General features: G+C 37.4%; 2 protein-coding genes and 1 long non-coding RNA gene across 8 annotated transcripts; 1 reads left to right on the forward strand and 2 right to left on the reverse strand.

The window, feature by feature from the left end:
• Positions 1 to 144: 144 nt before the first annotated feature.
• Positions 145 to 2,045, reverse strand: LOC110921946 (cytochrome P450 86B1). The gene has a single exon (XM_022166272.2). It carries the CDS (start codon positions 1,884 to 1,886, stop codon positions 297 to 299), a length of 1,590 nt encoding a protein of 529 aa, XP_022021964.1. The 5' UTR covers positions 1,887 to 2,045; the 3' UTR covers positions 145 to 296.
• Positions 2,046 to 4,337: 2,292 nt separating this feature from the next.
• Positions 4,338 to 7,884, forward strand: LOC118489109 (dolichyl-diphosphooligosaccharide--protein glycosyltransferase subunit 1B-like). 2 transcript variants are annotated; one of them, XR_004886244.1, is made up of 4 exons: positions 4,338 to 4,536; positions 6,944 to 6,988; positions 7,250 to 7,706; positions 7,773 to 7,884. XR_004886244.1 is itself a non-coding variant. In XM_035986727.1 (3 exons), exons 1-3 carry the CDS (start codon positions 4,378 to 4,380, stop codon positions 7,391 to 7,393), a joined length of 348 nt encoding a protein of 115 aa, XP_035842620.1. In that variant the 5' UTR covers positions 4,338 to 4,377; the 3' UTR covers positions 7,394 to 7,884. The 2 variants fall into 2 exon arrangements, 1 of the variants encoding a protein (XP_035842620.1); XM_035986727.1 differs by having other exon boundaries at positions 7,250 to 7,884.
• Positions 7,885 to 17,222: 9,338 nt separating this feature from the next.
• LOC110923543 lies at positions 17,223 to 20,575 on the reverse strand. Of its 5 annotated transcripts, XR_004886249.1 has the most exons (6): positions 20,324 to 20,575; positions 19,626 to 19,642; positions 18,586 to 18,887; positions 18,240 to 18,399; positions 17,542 to 17,625; positions 17,224 to 17,453 (listed from the first exon to the last, which is right to left on the reverse strand). It is a non-coding gene; the product is annotated as an uncharacterized LOC110923543 (long non-coding RNA). The 5 variants fall into 5 exon arrangements; XR_004886245.1 differs by having other exon boundaries at positions 17,223 to 17,453; positions 18,586 to 19,642; XR_004886247.1 differs by having other exon boundaries at positions 17,223 to 17,453; positions 18,240 to 18,434; positions 18,586 to 19,642.
• Between the last annotated feature and the right edge of the window lie 856 nt (positions 20,576 to 21,431).

The following is a 21,431-nucleotide window of genomic DNA, read 5'->3' on the forward strand; positions in this document are numbered from 1 at the left end:
GTTTATGATACTTCATTTATAGTTTATATAAACTTTGATTTGTTTAATGTAGATATGGCCAAATGTAAGATATGCTTTTAATAAGTCTTCCGCTGCATAATAGTAAAGTATTTGTGGTAAGAAATTGTGTAAGTCCAATACGCCTTAAAATTGAAATCTGACATGAATCAACATAAATTTCATTATATCTCACATACATGTGTGACATTGAACCCTAACTAAAAATACAAGTAAGTTCATAACCATTACAATAAAGAAGAAGAAAGGACCCCATGATGTAAAAACTAAATCTAACATCAATCTAGAAACTTTGGCCTAGGCTCCATGGTGACCAATAGTCCATGCTTCATGTAAAGTGTAGTGTTAATTTTTGGAGTAACCTTATGACCTTCAACCAGTTTTAGTGTATACCTTAATAGAATAGAAGCAACCACCATTTTCATTTGCATATATGCAAACTTTTTGCCTACACACAGCCGTGGACCTCCGTTAAACACTGTATACTTGAACTGACTTTCACTCGTGAATTCGCCATCTTTGATCCACCTTTCGGGCCTAAACTCGCAACAATCTTTTCCCCATAAGCTCTCCATCCTAGCCATGCCATACATGCAGTAGACAACTCGTGCACCCTTTCGGATAAGGGTCCCATCTGGGAAAACGTCGTCTTCCTTTGGCTCTTTGTGGTCAAATGAGACCGGAGGGTACAAACGTAAGGATTCGGATATTGCTGCTTGTAGATACGTCATTTTCTTCAGTTCATCTTCTGTAAATACTATGTTTTCTTGATTTTCTTTGTAAGGTTTTTCGCGTTGTTGTAAGATGTTGCGGATCTCTTGGAGAATTCGTGTTTCTACTGATGGGTTTTTGGTAATCAACCAGAAAAACCATGATAATCCCACTGAGCTTGTGTCTCTACCTGCTAAGATGAAACTTATGCAAAAATCTTGAAGTAATTTATCAGTAAAAAACACTTCTTGTTTATCTTGTTCCATTATGATAAGCCTTGACAATAGATCACACCTTGAAGTACCATTTATGCCTTCTTTGTTGGATAATAATTCCATCTTTCTTTCTCTTACTGTTTTCTCAGAAAAATCATGCACAACTTTTACTGCCTCATGCAATGTTTTTTCAAATCCTAATTTGAAAAACTTCATTGGCTTCCACCAGTAGTGAGGGATCAAGAACCTCATCAAACTTGCAAAAGTCACTTTCTCGAATGCCTTCGCGAAGGGAGTTTCTGGTAATTCAACTTCTAAACACCCTGAATCGACACCAAATGCCACTGCGCAGGTGTTGTCAAAAGTAAAACGAAGCAACACATCTTGCAAATCAATAACGCCCCCTTTTTTCGCCTCTAAAACCTTCAACAACTTGTCATGCACCAGTTTTTTGACGGAGTCTATGGAGAATTGCGTGAAGCGAGTCGAATGCATTTCGGAGTTAGCCACACGACGCTGCATCCTCCACAACTCATCGTCAGCGTTAAAGATTCCATCTCCAAGAAAGTCGTAAAATCTTTCTCTATAAGCTGTCCCTTTTGGAAAGTTTTTGAAATTTGTCTTGAGCATGTATTCGATTTTCACAGGATCACTTGTGACAATCCCAAAAGTACCACCCATCCACATACCTCTATAGTAAAAGGTTCCTCCATATTTGATCAAAGCATTGCTTCCCCATTCGTAAAGATTGGATACGTGTAAGGCGATCGTTGGAAGTATCCCAAAAACGGGCCATATCATAGGACCTTTTATGGTGAATCTTAGAAGTATGGAGTTAATGATGAAGATGAGGAAGAGCCCAATTGCTATATCTGAGAACCATAAATGGGAATACAGCCATCTTGTTGAAAAGAATATGAGATTGGTCATGTTGTACTCCATTTTTTTGTTTTTGTGTTGGGACTTGTTTAGTTTAATGAAATATAAGAGAGAATATTGAGAATGGTAGAATAAATCAATGAATTCCAATTAAACTAGTCTATGTATGTACTTAAGAACAAATCTGATTGGTGGTTTATTAAATTTGGTTAAATTAACACATATGTTCATAAACTGAACTATATAAGAGTTCAACACGACTCTTTAATTTGATAATTTATGAATCATATTTTTGTAACCACCCTACCATGCACAATGTGTGATTTTAATGTTGGTTTTTAGTTCCAAAATCATGTTAGTTACGTGTGCAAAGTTTGTTTCCCCAGACAACTTGAAAAGAAATGACAAAAAGGTATGTCACAAGAAAATGTATCATAGTGCAACATTATGTCTGAATCTTTCTTTTAAATTTGAAATTTTACTCAAAGGCTGTGACAACTCATCTTACATGTTATAATGGTTTTAAGTTGATTTGTTGGTTATCTAGACACTTACCTTATCTTGGAAATTTCCAAGGATGTCCTTGAGATTTGGAGGCTTTGTGCGACAAGTAAAAATGGGCCCCATTATACTCAAGTGTATTGGGTCACAATTGGTTAGTCGCCAATCTAAGTTCTTCCTCAATTCCAAATTGATGCCAATAATTATTTGTTGATTAGAAGGTATTTGAGTTAAATTATTAGTTGATTAATAGACAAGATGGTTAGTGATCATCTTAGGCTGGGCATCGCTCGCCTAGTGATTCTGGCATGATTAATTTACACATTTCGATCTGTGCGGATATAACTGCATCGATCATGATGTTTTTATACAAGTCGCATAACCATAATAACTAATAAGATAGGCACAGTTTTTGAAAGACCATGTCTGCATCTATATTTAGGGGCTGGTAACTTTTAAATGGTTAAGTGTTGAACCAGTAAGAGGTCCGAACCACTAAGTGTTGATTCAGTAAGAGGTCTGAATCGTTAAGAGCCAATATAATGCTTAACCATTCAAAGACAAATGTCTGACCAATTCAGATAAGAGGTCTTAACCATTCGGACTAAATATAATGCTTAACCATTTAGAGGCAAATGTCTGAATTATTCAGACATCTGCTCACGAAACAAACAGTCTGAACCATTAAGTGCTGAACCAGTAAAATAAAGATCTGAACCATTAAGAGCCCCATTAAGAGCTAAACAAACAACCTTTAAGTCTGAATCTTTCTTTAAATTGGATTTTACTCAAAGGCTGTGACAAGTCATCTTACATCAGTTAGCGGCAACTAATTAACATGTTATAATGGTTTTAAGTTGATTTCAAAGGCCCCGTGCAACAAGTAAAAATGGACCCATTAAAATAAAAATGTATCGGGTCAGTCCCTACCTTAGTTTTGCTATTGGTGAGATTTACTCGAAGCAGCCTCTCTATTTCTACGGGGTAGAGGTAAGGCTGTCTACATCTTACCCTTCTCAGACCCTACCTTAGCTTTGCTATTGGTTGGATTGAGTATGATGATGATGATGATGATGATTGGGTGAGTCGCAATTTCAATTTTTCTTCAATTCCAAATTGATGCTAAAAATTAATTGTTAGTTAGTCTATTATCTTAAGTGTTTAAAAGGATCAAAAAGGTATATAAGTTAAATAATCAGTTGATTAATGGGCTATAATGGTAGATAGTTATTTACTTATCATTATAAAAAGAAGTAACCCTTTGATATTGATACTTGTGAATCGTCACTGCCTTTTGATGAATTGATGTCCATTTGTGATTATTCATTTCAAGCATGGTATGCTTTACTTTTGCTTTTTGCACATATTATAATTATTCTCAGTGATTTATATAAATGACCTTTAAGCAGGGAACTGACACCATGGCAAGTTATATGCTTCTCAGTGATTTATAAAGGGTTATGTTTATAAGGAGGCTCAGGGTTAATGAAGATGGTATAAAAGATTCATGGGAAGAAGAAGGTGATCCCTCTCTGGTACAATTTATATGCTTTTTAACATTATGATTTGAAATTTGCTGCTTCAAGCTGCATGTTCTTCTAAATTGAAGTATTCTTAAACTGATTTTTTTTTCATCTGATGTGAAGCTCTCAAAGAAGTCAACAGTCAAACTATGGGCGAAGCTTTTAACTTTTAAGTTTCGGGAGGGGGCGTCCGACCCCCCGAACTTTTCGCTCAGTAATGAAGAGTATATAGTTTTCGTATAGAATTTTTTGGGTATATACGTTTTCGACCCCACGATTTTATAGAAATTTTAGACCCATAGACGAAAAATGAAACCTTTGGACTAAACTGACAAAATGTCCCAAACAAGAGGGACTAAAATAGCATTTACCTCATTTCAATTTGTTGGCTTCTTTTCACCTATGAACCATTTTCATGTTATAAGTTTGAATGTATAGTTACAGTGACCTATATTGTAGTACCATTCTTTTGTCATTTTATATGTTATGTGTTGTACCAAAATTTGGTTGACAGTGTATTAAATGGTTCCATGATTAAAGTATCAAAGCTTGTTCATGGATATTTGCAAGAGATTTCTAGAGTTGTGAATGTACCATTGTCAAAGTTCATTGCTTTGATCGAAGCCGTTCCTGGACTTGCAAGGCTGAAGAATGATGATTTTTACAAAGTCATTGACATGTATCTCAAGGTAATAAAATTTCAATATATTTACAGTAATAGTCTATTATTTTCATTTGATTTGTAGTCCAAGTTTGTTAAATTAACCAGGCTGCCCAGCAAAATTAAGGCGTTATTAGCTACCAAACGTACTGCACCAAGCACACCCGGTTCACTAGTGATGTGCTCAAAGTGGTTCAATTAAAACTAATCAAATTACTCTAAACTAGACTCTCTAAACCTGAATCACACAACCGACAAGTGTACCGGTCAAAGTAGTACATCTAAAGTAAGTCTGAGTATCGAAGCCACGAGACTCTACTGAAAACGATTACTAGACTCGATTACTTATCTAAAATGACTTGACTCAATTACTAACTAACGCAAACTAGGACACGAACTAAGCTGTTGACGATTCAAATGATGAGAAAGACACTGCCTAGGTCAGAATCCTACACATAAATGACAAGCTTTCTATTAGAATTAGAACTATTGTGGAACCTGGATCTTAGGATACTAAACTCAAAGGATATCCTAAAGGACCCTTGACCCTTCTCAAGGTGTAATCTATGGATACCTAAGAGCTATTAATTTACCGGTTTAGTGGGCTCCTTCACATGCTTTCCAACTCTTATAATGAAGTACACTAAACGACAATCTACCTCACAGCGCGATAGTCAAAGGTAACTATGGAATCCTGATCAGACTCGGTAAACAAGTAGTGAAAGGTGAACTAGGGAGATCTTCTCACAAAGCCTCTAACCCTAGCAATCTAACACTCGAGATAATCCGACAATCTCTCACCACACAGCTATCGAGATTGGTAGAATACCTAGACCTATTCAAATTATGAAAATCACTCCTATGGATCACTACGTCTAGCAAACCATCCAATAATCAAGAACACACAATAATTGAGCTAGCATGCACCTATTATTTGAAAGACATTCAACAAGGAACACAAGAAGCAAAAATCATTAATTGAACAAAGCTAAATAAGCATAAACATCAAATCATAAAAACAAGTCTTTACTTCAATTATCAATCCACAAATAAATCCAAAACCGATAAAAACCAAGACAAACAATAAGTGTAATCATCATGACCTAGGCAGTGTTTAATGTTTTAGCCAAGAATAGTCTAAAAAACAGAAACAGTCGTGGATTAAAGTTCACAAAACATGATTAGGATTCAAAGGAAGCAAAGAAATGTAAAACCGAATGAGTTCATCCAAAGCTTCATGATCCTCGCGTTCCAAACCCATGATCCCAAGCCTTGTGTCTTCCAAAATCGTCCAGAGCCTGTCCTCATTCGTCCACATCCATGTTTTTCGATTATGATCATGCAAATTTGTTTATTAGGTTAACACATCGAAACCAAAAGCCAACATACTTTTCAGCGAATACCGGCCCGTTGCGTCACGCGACGGGCATTGGGGCAACATGTCGCGTAGCGCGACGATGGTAATTCACGCGGTGGCAAATATATATATATGGAACCCATTAAGTGTAACCAACTTTGAAATCAATATTGACCATTGGATCTTGCTGAGATTAAATCTCAGCCCTTTAAACTCACAAAATTAACTACTAAGAAGGCACTTGAGGGCAGTTTTTTGCTGTTTCCATGGCTAACGGTTATCTCCACCTTTTCCTGCCCATCATCTCCACTCCTACAAATATGGGTAGCGCTCTCAGTTCAGTTGAGAAGTATATAATGTATGCGAGCAAACAAAAAAAATCCTATTTTCAGCATTCTTGAAGAACCATTCAAGCAGTCAATAGATTCTCCATCAAGCCTCATTCACTCCCCTGGTTGTTCAGTCCCCAATTGTGATCCTTGGTAAACTCTTCACCTCCTTAATCGTTCCTTCTTCAATTGTGAAGGTAGAGAATCATCCATTTCAATTAGAAAAACTAGGGTTCATGCGTGTTTGTACAATGATCGCTATTGCATCCGGACGCTATTGGCGCTTCTGATCCTCCTTCATCTCAATTCGGCAAGCTACTTTACGTTAATTTGTTTTCAGTTTTTTGTTTCTTTAAGTTTGTTATTGTTTGGTCTGTAAGGTATTCTCTCTATGATTTGAATAAGTTTTGTTGTTTAGGGTTCTCTATGATTTGTTCGTCAATGACAAGTCCAGTTTCACTCTGAGTTTGGTTTCGGTCATGCTTTCTTAGTAATGTTTTGGTTAATTTCTTATGTTTTTTTCATCGTCTATGATTTTTTTTAGTAATTGAGGATGAATGAATTGACATGGTGCAATAAATTTGCTTCATAGTTAGATTTTTATGATTATAACCGATTGAGGTTTTGAAATTGAATAAATGCAATAGTAGCTTGCTGTTGATTTAGGTTAACATTTATTTATTATTGTTGGTTGTATCGTCTGTTTGGATTTTGATCTCCTATAATAATGTTGACTGCTGTTTTTGCAGATTGACTTGGCTTCACACATTATTAGGGTTGTGATGACTTTGAAGGTACTCTTCTCTAACAAGACCTTATTTCCTGAATAATTTATATGTACTGTGTTTTTTTTTAAGATAAAGAATGCTGTTTGTTTTCGGTCGTGTTTCGGTGTGGACGGGATGGTTGAATAGGTGTCAGATTCAACAAGAAACTTCACTTGAGCTTAAAAATGTGTAGATATTAGTTACTTATTGTACATGGTTTGCTGACATAACGTGTGGAAGCTGTAGAAGCTATATCGTAGAAAATTATTTGATGCTGGAATATTACAGGTACAAAGTGATGGGGCATCCCCTGCTTCAGATGTTCTTCTTGCATTTCCACCGGCAAAAGCGAAGCATCTAGCACTGATCCACGCTGCAGAAGTTGCTGGGAATATTTACTTTTATGAAATTGGTGTTTTCAGGGTGAACTGAGAGTTTACAGGTCGAAGGTGAGCACTATTCTGGGATCCACCGCTCCTCCTTTGTCTATAAAAGTGATGCAAGTTTTCAGCTCTGATTCAAAAGTTGATTCAGTTCTTAAACAGGTCCTTTTAAGAACCAATGATTGGCACAAGTTGATTCAGCTAGCTCTGAGAGTTTTCAACTCATGAAATATATCTTTAAATTTGAGTTTCTAGATTTAATTATTGTGATTGTTTTGTTTTATTTTTTTACTTCAGGAACTTCATTTTGACCAAAAGAAGCAGTCCGTGCCTTAGATACTTTACTAGACCGGTGTTAAGTGGTAATCACTCCGTGTTGTTATTTTGTTGAAATTACCTCTAGATTAAAGTTTTTTTTTCTCTTCTAGGACCAGAGCATTACTGAAATTGAGATTGGTTAAGGTGTGTGTGGAGAATTGCATTACCCATCTTACCTTGCAAGACATGGTTTAATACTTATTTCTTTGATATTTAATTATTTTGGCAGCCCATTAAAAACCACTCATTATTATTTTGCTGGTCTACTTTGTAATTTAAGTAGTTAAATGCTAGATATTGTGAAATGGAGTATTTAATAACGGATAAACAAGGCGTGAGTGGTAAAGGATCTGATATGGAGGCTCTTGAAGATGACTTTACTCATTGGTGATGAGTAGGCTCCCTTACGTAGGTGATCATTCAACCAAAATCTTCGGAACTGATGTCACCCATCCTTCACTAGGAGAGGATTCAGGCCCTTTTATTGCTGTTGTCAGTTACTATACCTTCGCTATCATGTTCTTACTTTACTTTTAGGTGCGCCAAGTTTGACTCATTTGACTTAAATTATTAATTGTTTATATTTTTAATCTATATATGATGAATGGCACACAACATACTGATTTAGAAGAGCTTTGGCTGTTGAGCGCGTAAGAGGAAACTTGTGGTTAAGTGGTTATTCTGCTTGTGGACAAGACGGCGGTGTTCAACTTCCATGTTCATATGTTGAAAGTTTTTCTTTTTTTCCATTTTCAATACAGGTTGAGTCAGGCTGGGTGGCTGACCCGCAATCATTTCTTCTCCAATAAATAAATAATCATGCTTCTAAAAAAAATTATTCGAAATCTTTGAATAAAACAATGTAGGAGATTACCACTTGGTTACCTCTTCTAAAATCAATCTTTAATTTATAACTACTACTGTTTCAACTCTCAAACACATCCATTATGAAGAATTAGTGTTGGCATATTCGACTGCCCGCTTTCTAAATAATGGGTCAATTTGGGTTATTCATAAATCATAATCTGAAACAAGTCAGAAAGGATGGGTTAAACGGGCTAAATGTGTTGAAAACTTCAAACCGTCTTCCCCTAGCCGCTGAAGACAAGGTATATCTGAACTTGTAGTGATGGCTGCAGATGGCGAACCTTTTGAAGATCTTCTCCATCTTCTCTTACCTACTGAAGCTAAGGTATACTCTTACCTGGGTGGGTCAGGCTGGTTGGGTAACGGGTTAAAATAGTTTCAGGTCCAAAGCGAGTCGGGTTGTGTCGGAAGAGCAAATTACCAAGAAAGTTAAATTAGTTTACGAAATTATATATTCGTATGTTCCCATTAAAGTTAACTCTTTTTTTGGGTTTATCTTGACCATTCAAAGTGCTAAGCTTTTAAGCCTGACTTTTTAAAATCATTTTTTTTATTAGAAGCAACAATTTTTATGGAGGTTATTGCAATCATGCAGTCAGCGACGGTTTATATTCTCCCCTACCCATGTTTGCCTTTTCCTCGTCTTGGCATTTTCAAATTTTCATCTTTGATGGTATTCGATCCTTTCTTCTCTTTCCCATAGTATCAGGTCTCTGTTCAAGTATGTTTCGATTTTGGTTGAATCAAAGGGTTTTTTTCATCAATTAATACTTTTTGCTTGCGTATTTATCACAATTATGGGATTCTCCCTAAATTAAAGAGTTTTTATTGATCAATTTTGTGTTGATTTGTATATCTATGGTTTTAATTTTGAGTTATGTGATATCAGTTGCCATTAATCATGTCTCTGAGGCATAGGGCATGGACTGATGTCCACCAGAACTGTTACAATATGGTCGCCCTTCATATGCATCGACAATTATTGAAAATTTGAAAGGGTTGGAAGGATCTGAATACAAGTCGATTTTAGGGCAGTGTTGTGAGATGCCGGTAGGATATGTGCAGTTACCACTAGGAATTGCTGGACCGTTGTTGAACGGTTGTGAGTATATGGTGCCTATGATGACTACCGATAAGTGTTTGGTTGCGAGTGCAAATAGAGGTTGTAAGGCTGTTGAAGGATGGGTTGACTAGAGCCCTGGTTGTTAGGTTTGCTACGGCAGATCGAGCCTTGCAGCTTAAGTTTTTTCTGGAAGACACGGTTAATTTTGATAGGTTGAGCGCCATTTTCAATAAGGAAGTCTGCTCTCTTAGGGGGCGTTTGGTTCGTGGAATGTTTTGGAATTGGAATTGGAATTTGTATAGGAATTAGAATTTGAGGGAATTGGATTTGGAATTTAAACATTCCAATTGGAATTGGAAATTGTTGGAATTGCAATCTCAATTCCATTTTTGTTGTGTCTGGTTATTATCCATCACCCCGTCACCCATAACCCCTGGTTTGGTTTGAAACAGTACGTCGAAACGGTTCGGGTCGATACGGTATAGGTCGAAACAATTCGCGTCGAATCGGTTCGTGTCGAAACGGTTCGATTCGAAATGGTTCGGGTCGAAACCGTTCGCGATGAAACGGTACGGGGCGAAACGGTTCGGGTTGAAACGGTTCGATTCGAAATGGTACGGGTCGAAACGGTACGGGTCGAAATGGTTCGAATGAAACCGGTACGTATTGAAACCGATACCGTCGAAACGGTTCGGATCGAAACGGTACGGGTCGAAACGGTGCGGGTCGAAACGGTGCGGGTCGAAACGGTACGGGTCGAAACAGTGTCGAAACGGTACGGGTCGAACGGTACGGGTCGAAACGGTGCGGGTCGAAACGGTGCGGGTCGAAACGGTGCGGGTCGAAACGGTGCGGGTCGAAACGGTACGGGTCGAAACGGTTCGGGTCAAAACGATCGAAGATTCCAATGAATTTACTTTAATTCCTTCACGTATAGGAAGGATTTTGAATTCCTTTAGTTAAAGGAATTTAAAGGAATTCATGCCTAATTCCAATTCCAATTCCATTGTCAACCAAACACATGAAGATTGGAATTGAGATTCCAGTTCCATCAAATTATGTGAACCAAACATATTAAGAGATGGAATTCAGATTCCAATTCCATTACATTCCATTGAATTCCTGCGAACCAAACGCCCCCTTAGTTAATTTTGACACGTATTCATGATCTGAGCGAGGAATAATGCTTTATAGGTTAAGAAAACAAACTTAACTTTGAAGTCACATTCAACTGCTTAAGATAGCTAAATGGTTGTTAAATTCTCATTTACTTATCAGTTTGAAATGTGTTGTCCTTTGTTGAGATGACATGAGTATTAAGATGAAGTGTCCACACATAGAACTGACTTAAAGATTGAAAAATGCAGGTAAGAAGTTTAAATAGATGGCTTAGAAGTTGTATGGGTCAAAGTGAGTGTTTTACTTGAAAATTTGAAGGACGGAGCTGATGACCCGGCATGCCCAACATTCCAAGGGAAACTCATCGCCTTAGTATAGGTTAGCTTTGTTTGTCGCGTTGTTCATATAATTTTGTTTAATTTGACTTTATTTTATTTCTTTGTGTTCATAGGTTCATTCATGTTGTTACAATATAATACATCAACGTAACCCGTCCACCGGACGGGTATTAAACTAGTTATGTTGATTATAAGGGTATACGGGGCACTCTCGGTGACCCCATGCGGTGAGCGAAGTCCCCGCTCGGGAACACCGCCGCCGTCACCGCGGTGACCGAATTCGGCGAGGTGGGTCGGGGCATATTCACCGATGATGGGTTGGATGTTTAAACGGCTATATAGCCGTTATACATTAAAAAAAATAATAATAATAATTTCCTAACCCCTATAAATACTACCTCTTTAACCTTTTTATTTTTCAAACATAAAACAACTCTCACCCATTTAACTCATCTAATTTTTTTAACCAATCTTTAAAAAAAATGGATTCCAAGTTCCCGTTTTTTTCTCCCCTGCCCGACTTTCCCGACGATGAAGATTCATCGTCAAGCGATGGTAGTTTAATTTTCTTCCAAAATCTCATCCAACAAGCGGAGCTACTAGACTCGGCATCGTCTAGTAAAAAAAATTGTCCGTCGAGACCGTGTGGGTGGCCACAAAACGCTCATGGCCGATTATTTTGTAGAAAATCCAAAATTTAATGCCGATATTTTTCGTCAGAGGTTTCGTATGTCCAAGTCTTTGTTCCTAAAAATTGTTAGTGACGTGGAAGCGAATAACGAGTGGTTTCAAGAGGGCTTGGACGGGAGAATGAAGAAAAGTTTCACGCCATTGCAAAAGGTTACTTCTGCGATTAAATAACTTGCAACCGGTAACCCACCAGACGAAAACGACGAGTATTTAAATATGGCTGAAAAGACCTCTCATGAGTGCCTTGAATATTTCTGCGAGACGGTCTGTACAATGTATGCCGGTGAATTCTTACGTAGACCAACGAGCCACGACGTTGCGCTATTGTATCAGGCTCATGAGGAGAGACATCACCTACCTGGTATGTTGGGTAGTCTGGATTGTATACACTTCGTCTGGACAATGTGCCCCACAGAATTGCGTGGACAATATATGAGAGGCGATCATCAATACCCAACGGTTATGTTAGAGGCGGTGGCGTCTCAAGATTTGTGGATTTGGCATGCTTTTTGTGGCCCGGCGGGTTCACAAAACGACATCAACGTGCTCCAACAATCTCCGTTATTTCTTACTCAACGAAACGGAACGACGCCAAATTGTCCATTTCAGGTGAACGACCACTTATACAAACGCGGGTATTATCTTACTGATGGGATCTACCCTAGCTGGTCCGTGTTTGTGAAGTCTTTTCCATATCCTCACATCCCGAATGAAAAAAAGTTCAAGAGGCAACACGAGGCCGCAAGAAAAGATGTTGAACGGGCGTTTGGTGTGTTAAAGGCGAAGTGGGGAATACTAAATCGTCCAATGCGTTCCAAAACGGTGAAAAAGATAAGGTCCATCGTGTATACGTGCATTATTTTACATAACATGATTATAAAAGACGACGAAAGGGCGATAGCACCGGTACACATTCAAGATCCTCCAGTCGAACCCGTCTTCGATGATACAGCTTATAGCGAGCTCATTGACGAACAAACGCATTGGAGACTAAAACACGATCTCGTTGAGTATCTCGGACGTTTAGATCTACCTCACCTTGAAGTGAGTTCCGACGACGAGTAGTTTGTTTTTATATTTTTCTAGTTTGAATATAATTTTTATTTTTCTAGTTTGAATGTAATTTTTATTTTTAATTTAATGAAATGTCTTTTATTAAATTTATTTAATTTTTATTAATATTTTTTTAATTTAAAAACATGCATAATTACAACAAATAAAAAAACAAAAAAGAAAAAAGAAAAAAGCAAGTCCCCTAAGAGAGGAGTGCCGCCATCAAATTGAGGGTGTGAGGGGAGTTTAAGAGGGGGAGTTGACGTGGCATAACATGATTGGGTGTGTGTAAAAGAGGGGACTCCCTAAGAGGGGAGTGCCCCTCTCACCCTAAGTGATTCCAGGGGCATTTATATCTTTTCGCGGTGAACCTGGACCCTTCGCGCTGCGCGAGACCACTTCTAAAACCCTGTCACGCGACACGACAAGGTGTAATTTAATCATTTTGTTGTTCTTTAATCACCCGATGTTCTACGACGCATCCGGACGCTCGGTTTTTATTAGTAAAGCTCATTTGCACCTCTTTTTAGCTCTAGACACCTGCAAAACACAATTGACCAAGTACAAGACTAAAACATAATAAAAATGACACAAACTAACTCGAATATTATACAAACATTACATAGGAAACCTATGTATTTTGCCATTGGTGAAGCTTCACCCGAATGATGCGGGGTCAAAAACGTATATACCAAAAAATTTCTATAGAACCAGGGGGTCGAAAACGTATATACCCAAAAATTTCTATACGAAAACTATATATATAATACTACTGAGCGAAAAGTTCGGGGAGCGGGCAACCCTCCCCGCCCCTTCTATACTTCGCCCCTGTATTTTGCAATACATCAACTATCTATCACCGCATACACACCATGACACCAAGATCATATGATAAGTGTCTCAAGTCACCAAACAAACCCACGTGTTTCTAGATCAAGGATGAAACTAGATGTAGATGATGAGTCAGGTGATGGGTTTTTGAAGGTGAAACAAAATTATTTGATTCTTTCTCGGACCAAAAAGACTATGTTTAATAAGCCATGGTTAATGAACCATGATGAAAATGAAAAGCAACACCTAAAAGTTGTGAATTGTGAATAGGCGACTTGAGTTTATATTGTTAAAACCTTTTTGAAAGTTTTTGGTTATCATTGGATCATATTTGTTCAATCCAACTTGCAATGAAGTTATATTTGGTTAACATTATCGATACGTCGATTAAATGAAGCTCATACCCACCTAGGGATGGCAAACAAACTGAACCTGACAATTAGACCCGAGACAATTAGGATGGGCATTCGGGTATGGATATGTGAGATTAGTTTTCAAGTTCAGCAGGTTTGGGACGAGTACAGTATTAGGTGATACCCGCCCGATTACCTATATTAAAGCCGAATATAGTAATATATTATTTAATCTAAAAAACAATAAATAGCTTTGTTACTGTTATTAAAACTATAGAATTGTTAACAGGGTAGTTGAATAGGGGGGGGGGGGGTTATTGCACGGACCTCCCGGCCGCTGGAGTGATCCCACTCCACAAGCTAGCAACGTCCCAATGCTGCCTGGCGGTGAATACCCCATCCCGAGCTGAGTCCGTTTCCCTCTGGGAAGAAGGTGGCAGAATACCCCCTGCCTGGACTCGAACCCGGGTCTCTATGAAGAGTAGAGGTGGGACTGGCCAACTGGGACACCCCAGTTGGTTTAGTTGAATAGTTATAGTTCAAATTGGTTTTTAAGGAGGGTTTAAGATCAGATTTCGTAAACATAACATGATAATTGGTTATACAAGATGCCAGTGAACAACCAGATGAGTAATGGTAACGCGTACCCCTACTCGTAAGTACTGAATCCAATTATATAACCCGACATGAGATTAAGATTTTTGAAAGTCATATCATAAATTAAATAATCAATTAACATCCTTATAAGTTATACCCACTTGAACTTTAAGGCATCAGACTATGGTCATTGATCAGCGCATTTTGGGTACACGTTATTGAATATTATTTGTAATATAAATGCATTGATTTTATTGTAAGATATGTTATTTCTAGTTTTTTTTTTTTTTGAACGGATATGTTATTTCTAGTTGTTTTTGCACTTTTGTGGGTTACAAAGAAATTAAACTAAAGTAATGGATTTGTGCTTTTATGGTCATTAATGGAAATTAAAATCTAAATGAATTTCAAAATTAACTCACGTGAGTGTAGAAAACAAAATAAATCACAATGAAATCTCATTAATGCATGTGTTTGAAGCCATGTTTTATGTAGTGCTGTGAGCCTGTGAGTTTCTTGAAGTCAATTACTTTAACATGCAGGTTTAATATTGGACAACTTTATTTTATTTAATTTGTATGGATTAATTAATGGAGAGTGGGCTAAAGTGATATAGCCAGATTTATTAGTGGGCCGATCATTGGAGACATCATCACCATAATTCACATGTGGGCTGGATTTCTTGTAGCCACGTGAATGTGCAGACTTCGTGGACTTGAGGGTTATTTTTCTTTGAACATCACAAAAACCACATCTTCAACATCATTAATTGGGCTGTCGGTGTTGACTTCTTGGGCTGCATATATGCACGTGGAATTGAGGGTTTGAAAAAGAGATATCACCATCTCAATATTAATATAACACACACACAGGAGTCTTGAAGGCAGAGGGGACGCGCACAAGGCGGCTGTACACGGTTCAAGACATGATCGTCTAGGTGGCGTTCTTTAAGTGAACAATTCGTAGGGTTTAATACTTTTCTCAGTTTATTTATGTTTGGATTTGTTTTGACATTGACAACGTCGTATAAACAATTTGATGAGTTGGTTTATTTATACTATTTGCATGTGTTTGAGTTCTTGCTTTACAACTTGCTCGGTTGATGACAAGACCTTGTAGCTTGTTGGGTGACATAGAGTAGGTTGATTCACATTAGTAAATAGGGTAATGAAATTGTAGAAGATCTGATGACAAAGACCTGTTTTTTATTACCATTTAAATTAACCGACTTTTCAGCACCATGTCTATGTGGTGTCCAATTAATGATTAAACTCAGTTTGGTGTGAACCTAAAATCTGAAACTTGGAGGACTTTACCTTTATCTTATATGACTTTCCCCGGATGATTGATTTCTAGATTTTCACATTAAACTTTGTTTTACGGATTCTTGTAACTAGTATAGCTTGACCACTTGTGTTGCATTATTGGTAAACGTTTCTTGTATTTGAATTACTTGTCGTTTATTAAGCGTTTTGGCAACTTTCTTGTGTTGTTAGCGGGTTGGTAAATTGGTGGGTAATTGATACAATCAAACGGGTTATTAGGTTGTATAGTGAATATTAAAAACTATCCTTGATAACTAATCAAATTCATTAATTCCGAGGCCATGTCTATGTGGTGTTTTGAATATGTAAACGGGTTTTTGGTGTTAAACTTGCAATCGGGATTCTGGGTGGGAGTTGCTTTTCTTTAATATATAGTAATTCTCTAATTAAGCACTAACCACACATTATCCGTGGATACGATACCACACTTACGCTATCTACGTAGTTTAATTAGGTTTTTGATTGACTCTGACAACAATCATCAGTCATCTTAATTCTTGATCACTTTTTAATGGGCCTCAATTCCATGATACTTCATTCATTCTTTGTTCGTGATCGAATGTAACGTGGTAAAAGTTTAGGATTATTGATGTGGGCTAGCCCACTTGATAGACACATATATGTCTTTTAGAAAGGAGGTGTCAGAAGCAAAGAGGAACAACAACAACAACAACAACAACAACAATAATAAAACAGTAAACATAATAGATTGTTATATTAACTAGATTTTTACATGGTCGCGTGCGTTGCGGCGGAAAAACCATATGTACCGAAAGCATTAAATAAACCTTAATCGACAGTGTTTGGTGTTAAACGAAACATGCAATATGTAACATGTCCTAGGATCAAGTCGTAAGAGATGCAAACTCAACATTGAGTAAATTGAAAATCTAAAGATTGTATTTGAATCCTTTACTCTCCATTTTTGTTATTTATCTGAATTAACAATAAAAAGCAAGAGCTAAAAACACAAACAATTGACCGGCCTAAAGCTTGCTGAAATGGGTTCAGGTTGCGACACGTTTAATCATAACAATAAAACTTATTGCTACTCAACGCACCAAATTTTCATAAAATTAATACTTCATAATAATCGGGGCATAATCCGAATGAATGAGGCTGCAAATAACATGATCGCATTGACAAATTCACAAATCGTGTTGTATTCATGTTCTTCATAGATTAATTGCCATCAAGGTTCAGTGTTGTCCTCATAAGTAATAAATAATCTAAACAAAACAGAACTACTCTTAGCAGATAACTAATAAGCTTTAACCCCCCCCCCCCCCCCCCCAAAAAAAAAAAAAAAAAAAATCAAAGTCAGATTGCTTACATTCTTGTTAGCAAAGAACCCTTTTCTAATAGTAGACAAAATTGTAACAGCTCCAAGCATTGGAGTGAGCCTACAACTACAACTAAACAGCAAAGGAGCGAGCTTGCAGCTACAACTAACAGCAAAGGAGTAGTGCCATCATCAGTTTCAATACACGTTCGGTGAGGTATTTAGTAGTGGAGAAATGCCCTTGCATTGCAACACGAATAAAAGGGCTCTCACCTAAAAAAGTAGATATTTCAATAATTGTAAAATTTTAATATATTGTATCAAAATTGATAAACAAAAAACCATCATCTTTAGTATTTACATCAAGCTCTTGGTTTATTTACACCCTTACTATTTGCTACCACATGTGATAGCCCTTTGCCATCATCTAAGTATGCAGCTACACCTATCATTTTCACCATAACCATTTAATTAGCTTGGAACATCGAGAAATAATGACAATTTTCACAATTTAATGAAGCGACTAAATTGTTGGGATTAATCTTGATGTTACGGGCCGTGAACGGATCAAGTCAGTTACCGGTTTGTTTAAAAGGGTCACCGGTTGCAAGTGGTGTATGAAAGTAGAAGAACGTGGAACATTTCTAGCAGGAGTTTGTTTTGTTTATTTTAATATACATATAAATAGGAATGTAATGAACTTATTTTGATGTATTCATCTTTTGTAAGTCTCTTTGAAGTTTAATATGTAGAAAGAGTTCCAAATCGTGTGTGTAGTGTGTTGGTGTAATAGGGGCCTGAACCAACATGAATGTGATAAGTATGAAAATTAAAAACCAAATTGTTGTATTAGAGGCTCAAAATTGCTAAATCGTCATGGATAATATTATTTAGTACCATTTGGTATGTGAAATTAGGAATGACATTCACATTGCCATAATGTCTGCCACGCCTATGAAACCAATTTTTTTGCACCATTCCACCGTCCTCAAATTAGTATTAAACTTATATTGGCCTACGAAAACCATCTGACTCGTCGGGCAAAAGAAAAGGGATTACCGGAAACTTGTCGGAACTTGATTGGAACCCTAGCCGCTTGACCGCCGTCTTCGTCGTTGAGCACTGTTGACGTCGACTTGCGGGTTGTAACACCATCGGACTCAATCACTGCTGCTTGGATGCACAAACCACTACCACATGCGGTTTCCCCGCCTTCAGACTATGAGAGGGGGCCGGTTTGTCAATTTTTGGATGCTTGAAAATTCAAATGTTTGAAAAGGCCTTTCAGAAGTATTAGCTAATCTAAAACTATCTAAATGTTGAAAGCGTGGTCCAAATATTCAGCAAATCATTTGAGAAACTTTTGTCTAGCGACGTGTTAAAGCGTGTAAAAAAATGTGTCTACCTGGCTTTGGAAATATGATATTCTTAGCTGCTGCGACAATCTGTTTTGCTCCCATTGGTGTTGCTGGGGCTGCTAAGGTTGTGACAATTGCTATCGTTGAGCCTGCCTCTGGGTCTACTTCAGTGACGCTATTTTACAGTGCATTATTGTGCTCCTGAGCGTGCATCGTTTAGTGTTTGGCTTTGTAATTTCACTCTTCTTCCCTTGATTGCTTGTACTGGTGTTGGGACCATGTCGTGTCATTGCAAGTATCTGTTATTTGTAGATCAGGGCATTGTATTCCAACTAAGCTTATGCAATACCTAATTTTAATAAATGGTTAGTACACATGTTGTTGGTGTGAAGACATACATGTACGTATATAAAATTATGTATTCTAGATTGCGAGTGAATTTGCTTTCATGTGAAATTGTTTTATAAGATTTTTCATTCTTTCTTGTTTTAATCTCGTTTGCCAATTCAAAAAAACCAACCATGCATAACTAACAATTTGCTCAGAACTATTATCACAACCATCAGATCAAGATCATGTTTTTTTTAATTAAATGGATATTGTTTAAATGTAGGTGACAGGGATTGCTTTGACTTTTGAGGCAAAAGTCAAACACAATCACTCTCAAATGCATAATACATGAACATCTTAATTATTGTTGAATAAAAGTTTGTGAAATTTACACTCGATTGGATTGCAGCTTTGGAGTACAAAGTTTTTTTTAATACCCTGAAGTACACACGATTAGATGCACAAAACGGGGTTTTTTAATACCCAGGAACTGGGTTCGGGTTTGATCTAAAAATCAAGAACCGGGTAGGGTAGGAAACGGTTCCGGGTACGTTCGGGTATTTGACCTAGTTTTGACCGGTTTGGCCGGGTCGGGTCCGGATTTTAACCGGGTATAGGTGGTTCCGGGTCGGGTCCGATTCAGTTCCTATTTCTACGCCCTGGTTCTAGAATCGGTATGTGGTCGGGTCGGGTCCGGAACCGGATATTTTGTGCATCTCTAGAGTACACTGCTTGGATTATCCAAGTTAGTCCTTACACTATGCAAAGCGTCACCTGCAAGAGACAACAATAAAAATTATTAGATTTGGAGAAACACACAACAACTGCTATAAATAAGCTGAGTATTGATTCTAGTAGTAAAGTTAGCAGCCTAATGACAACCAATTTTAAAGAAAGAAAAGCATAAATGAATGGCAAGTATGTATGAAACTATGAATCACGGATGGCATGAACAGATTAACACAAACACATAATCCCACCTTCCAAAGTCTACATAAATTATCTTTATTGGATGAAGTATGATAAGCAAACACCACATAACCAACATGAAATCTTATCACCCCTTCAAATTCATACAAAAAAAAAAAAGAAAAAAAAATCTAATCACGCCATAATCCCCAGTTCATTTGCTTTCATTTGCTTGAAGTCAAAATTGGAGATTCAACTTATTTAAGAAATACGGGTTCAATACATCATAGAATCAACTACAAACATCTACAGAAATTAAATTAAATCAAATCGCAAAACGTATATGAATCAAATCAAGAGCTAGTGAGTTTGGAAAAATTAAAAGCCAGAGAACGACTTGAACCCAACCAGCAAAAAGTTGATTCCGGTGAACCCATGAATACCCATTTCTCATAAAATCCAACAAAAGCAGAGATGAAAGTAATGAAGCGCCCAGGAATCATGTGATGAAATACATCATTTTAGTGAAACACAAGTTAAAAAAACCTTGATAGTCATCGTCATAGGATGGCAGAAGGTGCCGCCTCCGTCAAAAGCTGACGCTTGCCGCTGCAACTCCGCAGTTGGAACCCTAAATCATTACTCCACATGCGGCATGCATCATCTTCGTGACGAACTAATAGGCGGATGAAACACTCTGCTGTATGCTTTCACCAGCATAGGTTAGGCATCATCGGTCACTCACCGGCGAAATCGTGTCGTACCTCTCTTTCTCCTTTTTGCTTTACATGTCTCTCCCTTCCTTTGTGCCACGAGAGGCAACAGGTGTCATAACTATATGAGTTAAAAGCCAAAATGGTTTCTGAGGTTTGCTCATTTTTGCCATTTTAGTTCAAAATCCAAATTTTTTAAATCTGGGTCCCTGAGGTTTGCATTTTGTTGCCATTTTAGTCCAAATTTCAAAAAAGTCTAATTTTGTCAGGATTTCTTACTGAATTTGTCTTCTTCCTCATTTCTCATAAGGACAAAATTGTCATTATAGATTATTATAAACTAATTTATATTAAAAAAATTAAAAAAAAGCCTCAAAGAACTTTAAATAAATCGATCAAAACCTCTCACCTTCCCCCATCATCTTCTTCCTCAGACCTGCTTCCCTTCCCCTAATCGGACATCCAACCCTATCTTGTTCACTCGAACCCTATCTTGTTCAGTCTGCAGTTTGGATGAGATCAAATTAATTCGCTGCTGTACATTTGTCCGAATCTGCATTAGTTGTCCATTCACGCAAAATAGTTTGAAAGTTGATACTGATTCATCCGCTGGAATTAGTTTAATTGCAGAATTATTCATTCGCTATAGGTTTGTTCGCTGCAGTGTCTATTAGCTATTACAGGTTTGGAGGTTATAAATGAACAGCAGGTTACGAATAACAGATAACAGAACTACAGGTTATTAACTGTAAACAGTAGTGGAGTCGCTGAAATCATAGAACATGTTCATCTGTTACAGGTTCATTAGTTAATACAGATTTGTCCATATGTTTGAAATCAAGTTTATTCACTAAAAGCAGAAGTATATTCGCTAAGAACCTGAATATGTTGATTTGAGTGAACAAGATAGGGTTCGATGTTCGATTAGGGGAAGGGAAGCA

The sequence above is a fragment of the Helianthus annuus genome, chromosome 17 (assembly GCF_002127325.2).
Source record: "Helianthus annuus cultivar XRQ/B chromosome 17, HanXRQr2.0-SUNRISE, whole genome shotgun sequence".
NCBI lineage: Eukaryota > Viridiplantae > Streptophyta > Magnoliopsida > Asterales > Asteraceae > Helianthus > Helianthus annuus.